Source organism: Microcaecilia unicolor, chromosome 2, assembly GCF_901765095.1.
Source record: "Microcaecilia unicolor chromosome 2, aMicUni1.1, whole genome shotgun sequence".
NCBI lineage: Eukaryota > Metazoa > Chordata > Amphibia > Gymnophiona > Siphonopidae > Microcaecilia > Microcaecilia unicolor.
This window is the reverse complement of record NC_044032.1, coordinates 419,612,301-419,624,796: the sequence shown is the minus strand read 5'-3', so window position 1 is coordinate 419,624,796 and position 12,496 is coordinate 419,612,301. Positions and strand designations below refer to the sequence as shown.

General features: G+C 43.5%; 1 protein-coding gene across 3 annotated transcripts in view; it reads right to left on the bottom strand.

The window, feature by feature from the left end:
* The window catches only part of RAP1GDS1 (Rap1 GTPase-GDP dissociation stimulator 1), a 222,491-nt gene that overhangs the window by 61,716 nt on the left and 148,279 nt on the right, over positions 1 to 12,496 (bottom strand). For all 3 annotated transcript variants that reach the window (XM_030190713.1, XM_030190714.1, XM_030190715.1), the window contains one exon: positions 7,805 to 7,930. In XM_030190713.1, coding sequence (XP_030046573.1) covers positions 7,805 to 7,930 — 126 coding nt within the window. The remainder of the gene's footprint in view (positions 1 to 7,804; positions 7,931 to 12,496) is intronic.

The following is a 12,496-nucleotide window of genomic DNA, read 5'->3' as shown; positions in this document are numbered from 1 at the left end:
TGAATCTCTACAGGTACCTTCACCTGAACTCATTTCTATTAAAACTATAAATTTGTCCTTGCAGACGGAAGGGTCACCCCCGGATACTGCTCCTCAGATCCAGGCAGGGGTGCTTAACGTTCGGTCACTTAGGAAGAAAATACATTTTGTATATGATTTGATTTTGCAACAGTCTTGAAATCTTGTGTCTTACAGACATACATTTTGCTTGTCCGCCAAATTATAGCTTTTTCTTTTCTAATTGCCGCCACCATAGTGGAGTGGAAGTTATTTGACAGCTTCTACATACATACTTTTCTCCACTACTTGAGGGTTCTCATTCTAGGTTCTGGGTCCTAGTTTGGAGAAAACTGACTGGAAAACTGGGGGTACTACCAAAAAATTGGATAGTTCTATTGCGGTTAGGAGCATTAAGCAAAATATGGAGGAATTAGTACTGTTAAACAATCTCAATGTGACCAAAGGTATACAAAAGAAAAGGAAAATTTCTATTGCTTAGACCTGCTGTAGTTAAACTTGGTGGTTTATTCTTATTAAGGTTTCCGTGTAAATGTTTAGCTAAACTTCAGGGGGTGAAATATGTTTTCTTTGAGCCATAGCATCATGCATCCTTTGAGACTGCAAAATCTTTGAAAACTCAAGTCTTTGATATTCCATCTCTGATCCCCATTGTGGGATCTGTTAATGTGGCTGAAACCCTCCAAAAGTTGAATTCATAGATATCCAGTGTATACGCTAGCTAGAAGTAATTTAGCTGCTGCATAGCCCATTTCCTGACTTGAAAACTTTCCTTTGAGTAGTGAATTGGACCTCTCAAACTGTGGACTGACTGACTCTCCAGCAGAAATAGTTCTCCTTGATATTTTTATTTTCTTTGTATCTGTTATTATTTCACGTTACTATGGGACTCTTTCTGTAACAAGTTGCTTTGCTGGTGCAATATTTGTTTAAATTTGACAAACAAAAAAACAAAACCTCCCTTTGTTCAGTTATTCTCCTCATTCATACACGTCCTTTTGCACACAGTCTCTTACAGTTCTCAAAAGGAGACAGCAGAAAAAGTCCTCTGTGTTGCTGTCTCTAATATATCCAACATTTCCTCAACTGGATCACTCATTCTCCATGGAAGGCTTGCTTTCTTCCTGCTTTGACATTCTACTTGGAGGGGCATTTTCGAAAGAAATGTCCAAGTTGCAATTTGGACGTCTTTGCAAAATGGCAAAATCCAGGGGCGGGGAAACCCATATTTTCGAAAGAAGATGAACGTCCATCTTTCGTTTTTTTGCTATGTGGAAGCTGAAAAGAGTGAAACCTTTTTTCCCCAAGGGAAGTATTCCGCAAACTAGTGCAATTGCTAGTACTGAGCCACCTGGATTACTGTAACTCCATTTTCGCAGGATGCAAAGAAAAAACCATTAAGAAAGTCCAGACTGCCCAAAATACCGCAGCTAGACTCATATTCGGAAAGGCGAAGTATGAGAGCGCCAAATCCCTCAGAGAAAAATGACATTTGCTTCCACTAAAAGATCGAATGGCATTCAAGGTTTGCAATTTAACCCATAAAATCATCCATGGAGAAGCTCCATCATACATGTCAGACCTAACTGACTTACCTGCACGAAACATCAAAAGTTCATCATGTACCTTCTTAAACCTCCACTACCCCAATTGTAGAGGACTCAAATACAAATCACTACATGCATCTACCTTCACATAATTCTGCACAAAATAATGGAATAAACTACCAAATGCAATAAAAACAACGCATGACTTGACAACCTTCCAAAGTTATTGAAGACGCACCTGTTCGAAGACCTTACAATAAAAATCCTCCTTAATGACTTGATTCCATCAAGTGTACAGCACTGCGTATGTCTAGTAGTGCTATAGAAATGATAAGTAGTAGTAGTAGTATATCTAAACCAACTAATATTGATCCCTTCTAATTTGATTAAGTTAATCACATTATCACTATTGGTCATTATATCTTACCTGTTTTATTTTGTGTTATGTAAATAATTATACTGACCTATCTACTAATTTCTTACACAGTAATATGTAAATTAGACCATACCTCTTACTCTGTTTATGATTATACCTTTTGCAACATAGTGTAAGCCACATTGAGCCTGCAAATAGGTGGGAAAATGTGAGGTACAAATGCAGCAAATAAATAAATAAATTATAATAAACTTATTCAGATGCTGATGAAGGATCTTGCTTTGGGAGCTCAGTCAGTCAACTACTATGAAAAAGACTTTCAAAGCATTGTCACTTCTATTGACTCTCCTTTAGGACCAGTGGCAGTCCCTATCCATTGTGTTCTTCACGGTCTGCAGAATAAAATATGGCAAAATCCTTACACTCAGCAGTCTCAAGAAGAGCCCTCAACCCCAGGTACTCAACAAAACCTAAAAATTAGGCTTGGAGACCTAGCCAGAGCTGCTGCTGTGTGTGACCATCACCTGCTGAGATAGAGAACATACTGAGGAGTTTCCGGCAGCACATGACCACATATAGGGAGGCAAAAGGATTGCTCTCTATCTCCACCTGCTGGTAGATGGACACAACCCACCAGTCTATGGATTGATCAGCATGATGATATGGAAATACAAAGTTCAGCCTACACCAGGTCATGAAAAGACATAAGTACATAAGCACTGCCACGCTGGGAAAAGACCAAAGGTCCATCAAGCCCAGCACTCTGTCTCTGACAGCGACCAATCCAGGCCCCAAGAACCTTGCAAAACCCCCAAATTTAATAATGATCAATGGACTTTTCCTTCAGGAATCTGTCCAGACCCCCTTTAAACTCAGCAAGGCCAGCTGCCGTCACTACCTTCTCCGGCAATGAGTTTGAGTCTAACTACGCGCTGAGTAAAGAAAAACTTTCTCCGATTTGTTTTAAACCTACCACATTCTAATTTCATCTTGTGTCCCCTGGTTCTATTATTGTTAGAAAGTGTAAACAAACGCTTCACATCTGTCCGCTCTACCCCACTCATTATTTTGTAGACAACTTCCACATCACTCTGTGGTGTTTTGAGGCTGTCAAAATCCATGACCCATCCTCTATTTCCTCCTAGGAAAGACCCAAAGACTTTGGATGCAGTTGGTCATAAATTTTTTCAGGAGCAATGCTTGCTTCCAGAATTGCTGCACATCAATAACAAATAATACACTATTAACATTCTAAAATTTATTCTGCTTTGGAATCTGTTTCTTCTCCTTTGCCTGAGCTGTAATTGTTCTGTACAATTACATGCAAATTATACTACACTAGTAAAAAAGGCCCGTTTCCGAAACCAATGAAACGGGCGCTAGCATATGGTTTTTTTTGTTGTGTGTGTGTATGTGTCACAGAGTTATTTTGTGTGTGTGTGAGTGTGTGAGGGTACGGTGTGTGTGCAGGTTGTTGATGTGTGTCTTTTTTGTTTTGTTTTTTTGCTTGGGGGTTGGGGGATGTGCTGAGCTGGCAAAGTGGGTTGGATTGGTGTGTGGCTTTGAGGGTGTGTTTCTGTTGTATTGTGTGTGTGTGGTTTTGTCTGTCAAGGAGGTTTGTGGAGGGGGGTCTTTCTGTTGGTGAAATGTCAGCCTTTGTTGAGTGTTGTTTTTTTTTTTCCATGTTTTTTTTGTGTTGTGCTGACGCAGCAGTGTTGTTTTAGATGGGTGGAAGGTAGAGGAGCACGTTCTTTGTCTGTCGGTATTTTTTGGCCATTTCAGGGCTGCTGTAGGGGAATGCTGGAAGAGAAATGTGCTGTTGGAAGTGCCGCCATCTTTTTCCATTGGGCTGGGGTTCTGGGCATCCTGGAGGTGGGTGACGGCTTGCCTGAGGACAGGGATGGTTGTTTTAAGTTGGCGGAAGGGAGAAGAGCACGGTCTCGGGCCGTCGGGGGGTGATCCGGTATGTTTGGTCCATTTCAGGCCGGCTGCAGGGGAATGCTGGAAATTTATGTGCTGCAGGAATCAGCACCGTCTTTTTCCGGGTGCTCGGGGAATCCCCGAGGTGGGAGACAACTTGCCTGAGGCTGGGGATGGTTGGGCACGTCCTTGGCCACTTCGGCAAAAGTGGAAGAGGAAGGGGGTGGGGAGTTACCTGCAGCCGCCTGAGAAACCATGTATTCTTTGTTTGTTTTGTATTATTAGTTTGCATTTCTGTTGAAGAAAGAGTGGATGCATTTCGAATGATGGAGGTGGTGCGTCGGTGTGCGGTTGTTTCGTTAGTTTGGCAGCCAGTCTCCAGCGATTCCTAGGCAGGGAAGGAGTACTCCTCCCCCTTCCTTGGTCGCTGTTTGCTGCTGGCTGGGTCACGGGTAATCCTTCCAGCTGGGCCGCAGCTTGTCCTGTTCGTCCACGTCCCAGATGGTGACGGGCACGTTTTCCGGCTCCTCTGACTCCACGTCAAGCGATCCCAAATATAGTCTGTGCTATAGGCCCTCTGGCACTCTTCAGTACTGGCATTAGGCATTTAAAAATTTCTCCCCCCCCCCCCCTCCGGTCTATTTTTGCACATACCCACAGCAGGAATATTCTTCTCTTGTTCCAGCGGTGTTTCTGTGCTCTCCATGCTGCACAGATAATGAGCCATTCTGCTGGGGAATGCTCCTCCCTTATTGTCACGTAGATTCCTCTGATTGGTCCGTCTTATGTTGCCTAGTGTTGCCTGGGAATGGTGTTGTGATGGTCCTTTGTGTTTCAGAATGTTGAGGGTGTTTATTCTGATTGGTCCGTCATGCGAGGGCAGGGCAGAGAGACATGGTCAGTGTTGTGGCTTCACCACCATGAATCCAAGAACCCTTCAGTGGGTGACTGAGTGACTTCAGAACGTTGTCTTCAGAACGTTGAGGGTGAGTTTTATTATAGTAGATGACCGGACAATCAGTGTAAATGAATTTTTGAAATACTTATTGCAGAATGGAGATGCTATAGGGAAGCAGGGGCTTTGATTACAGGATTCATCCGACTCAACATCTGAGCATATTAGTATTGTGTTAGCTGTTAAAATTTATTTGCAGTAAGCCATTATGAGTAGCATTTTATATTAGGTAAAATATACATTAAATTTGTATTGTATTGTCAATTTTGTAAATAATAATTCATAACAGAGGCTTATAGAGGCTCTAAGTGTGTAGTTAAATTCATGTGATAAGCTCTGGATAACTTTATTTATATAAGAATTAGACCTATTCTGCAATGTCTATTCCGTCTATGTCCACTGGATTAAAGGCAGATCACAAAAAAAAAAAAAAAAAAAGAGAGAGTGATTCCCCGATATATTTAGGAGGAAATTAAAGCCAGTTTCAAACAAGTAAAAAACATTCTAGCCTACTGCTGAAAACAGATATGTCTTTAGAGCAAGAAGCAGCAGATCTTACTTCTAATGCCACTTCATTCCAAATTTTTACACTCTGATAGTCAATGCAATGTTCTAGAATAGATTTATATTGAATCTCATGCACTGCGGTGTCCTTTCATTTTAGATGTAGGAGCCAAAAAATAATTGTTTGAAGGAAGCTGCACCCAGGAAAGAGTTAGAGAATTCATACCAAATAATGGCTTGTAAGTTAAACAAGACACTTACAAAGAAATCCTAAGCTTTATAGGAAACCAAAGTAGATTTCTCAACCGTAGGGATGCTTTCTCAAATTTTCCCAAAACATAAATCAGTCCAGTTGCCATGTTCTGCAATAGGTGACGCTTAAATACTAATGTAGATGATATACCACTGTTCAGAGGATTACAATATTCAAGCTGGGGAAACAAAACGACTTGTAGGGTTGGTAGATGATACTTGTGAATTTGATTTTGTCTGGACTTCGTTTGAATTCTCTTGTCTGTATGCATGTCTCCTTGTATGATTGATTTAGTGCATAAATGGCAATAGGTAGTTAGTATTTTCCTATCTATAAATGGCATTCCTTTCTGTATCCCAGTTTTTATTGTTTTGTTTCCTCTTTTAATTGTAAACCACTTTAATTAGCTTGCAACGAAAGCAGTACAGCAAATGTAATAAACGATAAATGAGTCTAAAATTTTCCTGACTCAGAGACGATCTAATAGTGCACAACTGTCTGCACCTAAAGAAAATATTCTTAGTCAGTTCCGTTACCCGAGCTTCAAAGGTAAGTTTGGAATCTAAAGTCATACCCAATACTTTAGATTTACTCTCAATAGGCAAACTTTCCCCAGTTGGTAAAGATACAGTTTGAATATTTAGAGATTCAAAATTTCCAAACCAAACTACCTTAGCTTTTTTGCTCATTTAGGTCCTCTTTTACTAAACCACACTACGGATTCATGGCACAGCAAATGGGCTGCGTTGCATTTGCATTGCAGGAATCACCGGCGCAGTTTAGTAAAAGAGGCCCTTAATTTTAAAAACTTTGCCTGGCCCAACTGTCCACCAATAAAATATTTATTATTCTTCTCAAAGTATCTAGAAAATCTCCTATAACAGGAATTAAAATGTCATCAGTGTAAGATAAGATGTAAATATCTAATTCAGATAGAATTTTTCCCAATGGGCTTAAATATATATTAAAAAGTAAAGGTGAAAGTGGGGAGCCCTGTGGGTCCCCACACATAGCCAACCACTTAACCAAAACTAATGAACTGTCTGTGCATACTATAAGAGTGTTTATTCAGAAATGCTGAAAACCAATAACTTGACCTATAATTCCCATCTCACCCAGCCTTTGAAGCTGCAACTCAAGGTCTACTGCATCAAAGGCTGCCAAGATGTCAAATTGTAAATGTTGTCCCATACTTCCTCTGCATCCATGGGATGCTGACAACTGGCCTGTAGTTATCTATTATCATCATATCTGCTCCTATGAATTTAGGAAATGGGGTTAAAACTATAATTGCTATTGAATTAGGATAAGATCCTTCTTGCAAAGTAAGATTAACAAGTCAGCTACAAAGTAATAGATTCCAGAATCTATCCTAACAAAAATGATGGGCAAATTAAAAAAAAAAAAAAAATTACTGAGAGTTTTCTTAAAAGTCGACGAAACCCAATTAGGAAATACAGTTGAGAAATCATACCAGCATCTGTCTGCACCCCCTCAAAGAAAATTCTAACTTACAATTTCCAAGTTTATTAGTCAAAAATGAATTTCTAATTTTGTTTACTTTATTTTGAAAAAAGTTAACAAGATCTTCAGCAGACAGTAAAATATTGTCAGACAGTGTTAAAAAAAAACCTTCTCCCCTGCTTACTAAAGCTTAGCTCGAGTTATCTGCAGCAGGGCCCATTTTATTCCTTTGGGCCCTGCTGCAGATAACTCAAGCTAAGCTTTAGTAAACAACCCCCCCCCCCCCCTTGTCTGAACAAGTTAATGATGTAAAAATTGTAATAGGATTTTTTTTTTAGCTTGGTCAACAGCTCATTAATATTTCTTGAATTGCTCTTTCCAATTCAAAATCTCTGTGTTTCTTCCAGATTCTAATTTTCTATTCTCCCTCTTCAGTGCCAACAGCTCTTGAGAATACCACGGGGACAACGGACTTACTTTTCTTCTTCTCTGATAAAGGAGCCAATTTGTCATGAGTATTCCAATCAAGCAATCTTGTAGAATTTGAAACAAAATAAAAGGTAATGATTCTTTCCCCAAGTACAAAAACTTTCCATAAGCTCCACTGCAATTTCTATTGCTAATACATAAGTAAATACAGATTCCCTAAAAATATCTGATTTACTGTTTAATCAGCTATTGATTGACAAGGAAGAAGCAAACAACAGCTTGCACAATTAACACTATTAGAACAAACCAAGGATTTAAAAAATAAATAAAGATCTTACCATTTTCTGCCAAAGGAGCCAACACCTCAAAAATCATCTCTCTTTTTTCATGTTCTGTCTGTTTCTTGAATAATTTTACAAGTTCTTCAGCAATGTTTGTAGAAGCAAACTGTTCTTTACTTGATTCTGTGAGAAAGAAGGGAAAACTTAAAAATGGGAAAAGACCATTACTGTCATGCAAGTGCTAATCTGTGAAGGTAGTATGTTTTGTGCAAAGTCATACTGATAGGTCATGGAACCTAGGGGCAAAACAAGGAGTATCATCAAGTCAGATTAACCAAAATATATATGATTAGTCCATAAAAAAAATATCAAAACATGGATATAAAACATAACAGCCAATAGTCAGTATTTAACATCAATCACATAACATGTCTAGTCAATTGACACTTAAAAGTGCTTGACATGTTTTGGCACTCCTGCCTGCCTCAGGGGTTTATCATTCTTGTGTTCTTTGAACTTTAACATGGGACCAACCAAGAACCATGGAAGAGGAAAAATAAAAACAGTAGTGTTACATGGTCAGTATTCTCAATGGAGAAGGGTAGTTAGTGGGGTTCCCCCCAAGGATCTGTGCTGGGACCGCTACTTTTTAACATATTTATAAATGATCTAGAGATGGGAATAACTAGTGAGGTAATTAAATGTGCTGATGACACAAAGTTATTCAAAGTTGTTAAATCACTAGAGGATTATGAAAAATAGCAAGAAGCCCTTACGAGACTGGGTATCCAAATGGCAGATGACGCTTAATGTGAGCAAGTGCAAAATGATACATGTGTAATTCTAGTCACCGCATCTCAAAACAAATAGCAAAATTAGAAAAGGTACAGAGAAGGGTGACAAAAATGATAAAGGGGATGGGACAACTTCCCTATAAATAAGGCTAAATTGGCTAGGGCTCTTCAGCTTGGAGAAGAGACGGCTGAAGGGAGATGGAGAAATTAGGACTTACCTGATCATTTTCTTTCCATTAGTTCTTCACACTATTCCAGGATGAGGGGGTAGTTGAGTCCATCGACCAGCAAGTGGAGATAGAAAATACAGAACTGAGCACCAATACATAGCTCCCTGCTAGCAGCTCAGCTCCACAGTATCAGTCCTCAAGCAAAGAAGAAAGAACGCCCAATCAGGCGCATGGTCAGCAACCAACACATGTAGCCTCAAGAAGACAAGGTCCCTGGAAAACAGGATACAAAGACTGTGCATAGAGCCACCAAGCAGGGCGTCGAACCACGGGAGGGCTCCTGGAATAGTGTGAAGAACTAATGGAAAGAAAATGATCAGGTAAGTCCTAATTTCTCCTTCTATTACGTTCATTCCCACTATTCCAGGACGCGTGGGATGTTCAAAAGCTATCCCTACAAGGGTGGGAAGCCAAATCTGCCACAAGCAGAATTGACACCCCAAATGCAGCCGCTGCCTGTGTGGCCCCCGCTATACTATCATGCTACTGAAGGAAATCAGAGAAGCCCATGCTTCTGCCCTACAAATATCCATCAGAGAAGACAACGAAGCCTTTGCCTGAGATGTAGTCACACACCCAGGAGAGTGTGCCTTCCAACACAAGGAGGAGAAGAGCCTCCCAGAATACAAGCAGAGACCACGGCCACCTTCACCCACCGGGCAAAGGAAGCCTTGGAAGTGATGAGACCCAACTGCTGCTTACCAAACAGCACAAAAGGTCTATACGAAAGGCGGAAGACATCGGGAACCTCGAAAAAACACAAGGGAGCCCTGTGAAAGTTCAGAAGCCTGCAAGAGGCAAATAGACGACTAAAAAAAAAAAAAAGAAACCAACAATCACTCGGGCAAGAAGGACGGTACTGCCCGAAACGAGACCCCGCCTCCAAAACAAAGATGGAGAAAGGGTCCTAAGAAGGAGCCTGAAGTTGCAAGAAGCAACAGGCTAACGGGCGCCCTAATAAAACCGAGTTATACGTGAGAACTATCAGGATCACCTAGCGATGGGGCACAAATGGAGAGTGCTGCAGCACCCGAAGGACCAGCATAAAATCCCATTCGGAAAAGGCACGCGAAGGGCAGCGTAAGCAACCCACACCTCTCTGAAAACGAATCACAACCGGAAGAGCCACTAAAGAAGAGGTCTGCCAACGACTCTGAAAGCAAGTCAGGGCTGCCACTGGAACCCACAAGGAACCCAGCACTAGCCCTTGATACTCCCTCCCGCAAAAATGCCAGGAAATGGCCCAGGGAGGAAGCAAAGTTCTGACAGGCGCCAAGGAAGAAGTGCACTTCCTAGCCTGCGGCAGGGAAACAAGGACCGAAACCAATAATCCTTCTTCCTTAGCCAAGCCCTCTCAAGGGCCAGGCCGTAAGACCAAAGGGAGAAGAATCCTCCATGACCATGAGACCCTAACAGAAGAACCTTGAACTTGAGGGAATCACATTAGCTCCCCAACTAGGAGCTTCACAAGATCTGCATACCACTGGAGCAGTGTCTAGGCTGGAGAACAGGAGCACTGTATCCCGAAGGTCTCCCACTCTCCTCCACTCCCGGCCTAACTTCGTCACAGGGGAAGGCGTACAGGAGTCTCTCGCTCAAACACAAACGTACCAGGGTGTCCAGACCCAGAGAGTCCTCTTCCCTGTGATGGCTGAAGAACCGAGGAATGGTGACATAGGAATAGGCTAAGAGAACCAAGCCCCATCGACACATCAGCAACTGTAACGGCCCGACCGACAGCTCCCAATCGCTGGAAGTCCGAGCGTGCCTGCTAAGAAGGTCGGTCCCCACGAGAGGGACCCCTCAAAACCGACAAAAGGCACAACAGGTGTCTCTCTGCCCCGACCATTAACCAGTTGAGCTCCAGAGCCAGCAGACTGCTAGGAGTCCCCCCCCCCCCCCTAGCTAGTAGAAGAGGCTAGTGCCATAGCAATGTCCAAAAAGGTCCAAACCAAAGCATTCCAAACAGTGGAGCAAAAGCCTCCAGAGCTCAGCGCACCCCTCACAGCTCCAGAGGGCCAATGCACCTCTACTGGAAACCAAGAGCCTTGCCAGGGGACCCCTGCAAAGAGCCCCCCCAGCCCAAAAAACTGTCAACCGTAGACCCCACTTCCCAAGGCAGAAGCGGGGAGGGCCTTCCTAGGGTGAACGACTGGTGAAGCCACAATCACCTCAGGTCTGTCTGACCACCAGGGGCAAAGAAGCCAGAGGCTGTAACCCTCTGAAATCGGAGACCAGGAGCTGAACAGGGCCCTATAAATTGGCCGCATCCGAGGGTAAAGTACCACTTCCAGGGCCGCTGTCACAGAACCAAGGAGCTGCACAAAATCCCAGGCTGGAAGCTGGGAACGAAGCAGAAGCAAAGAATCCAGTGCGCTAACTTAAAGCGCCATCCCTCTGTGAGAAACACTCAAGCTCTCAGGGAATCGAAAAGAACACCTAGATGTTCCTAGCTGGTGTGGTGGCGCCCCCACTGAAATTGAACACCCAAACCAGAAAAGAAAAAACAAAACAGGCCGCCAACCACCGGGAAGGTAGTACTCTAGGTGACTGCAGACACAGAGTCCAACTTAGGTAAGGGAACATCTCCTCCTTCTGGCACCAGAGAAAAAGGACAGGCCACTGTCCTCCCAACCTGTAGGCCTGTGTCAGACGCACTCCACTTTGCGGCAAGCAGGACCCGAATGTCCAGGTGAATGAAGAAATACCCTGGACAGTCCCCTGAGGCTCTTCATAAGGCTAGCTGCCTGACTACCTTCTGGAAACTCCCCAAGGGAGCGTTGAAAAGTGCCTTGGAAATCAGGGGGCCGCCTCCTAGCAGCCCAACTGCAGTGAAATCTGAGATTAAATCTCCACAGGGCAGCAGTCGCGACCCCCTGGGAACAGGCAGGGAGATCCCCATTTCCTCTCACTCCCCAGAGATGCCAGGCCTGCTGGAGAAAAGGCTCCTAGCACCAGCCCAAGGCCCAGTGGAGCAGACGAAGGGTTGGCCCTGACCCAGGAGGCCCCCCGAAGGGACCCCCACCTACACAGCTGCCTGCGCAGGGGCTTCGCTTCTGCTGAAAAAAACCAAATGGCCGCCATTCCCGCCTCCTCCTGAGGCAAAGCACCAAGGCCCTGCACCAGGGACCAGAGCTGAAAGAAACGCGCTGCTGTTACCAAGCGCGCCCTGTATGTGTGAACCCCGAATCAGACTGCACACCGTGCAGCAGCCCAAGGAGGAACACTGCTCACTGCAAGACGGGCAGCAGGTCACACACTAAGCGGGGCTTGCCATGGCCAGAGACTGCCGCTGCGCGGGAAAACATGTGGCACACCACGCTACATACCCGCTTTTTTTTTTTAACCGGAGCACAGCACAAACAAGCAAAAATATGTCTCTTTTTTTTTTTACATTCAGGTAGATTAGGCAGTTTTCTGTCTTTGGAGGAATCACAGTCTGTTTGTATCTGCCAAAGACTTCAAGGAGCAGTTGTGAGATTTCAACCAGGCTCCCCTGGTTCTCACTCCACTGATCTAATCATTAAACTGCTCCTCCACTTCCTCCATGTTTTTTTTTTTTTTGGTAGCACCAACACACAGTGCTCCCATCAATGTCCCAAGGCCTGAAGCACAGCAGAAAAGACCCACCACCCTGGGTCCACGCTACCCAGGGACAAAGTCACCCCCCCCCCCCCTTTCAGAGCAGGGCACGGCAGCAGCACCGGTCTGCCAGACTCACGACA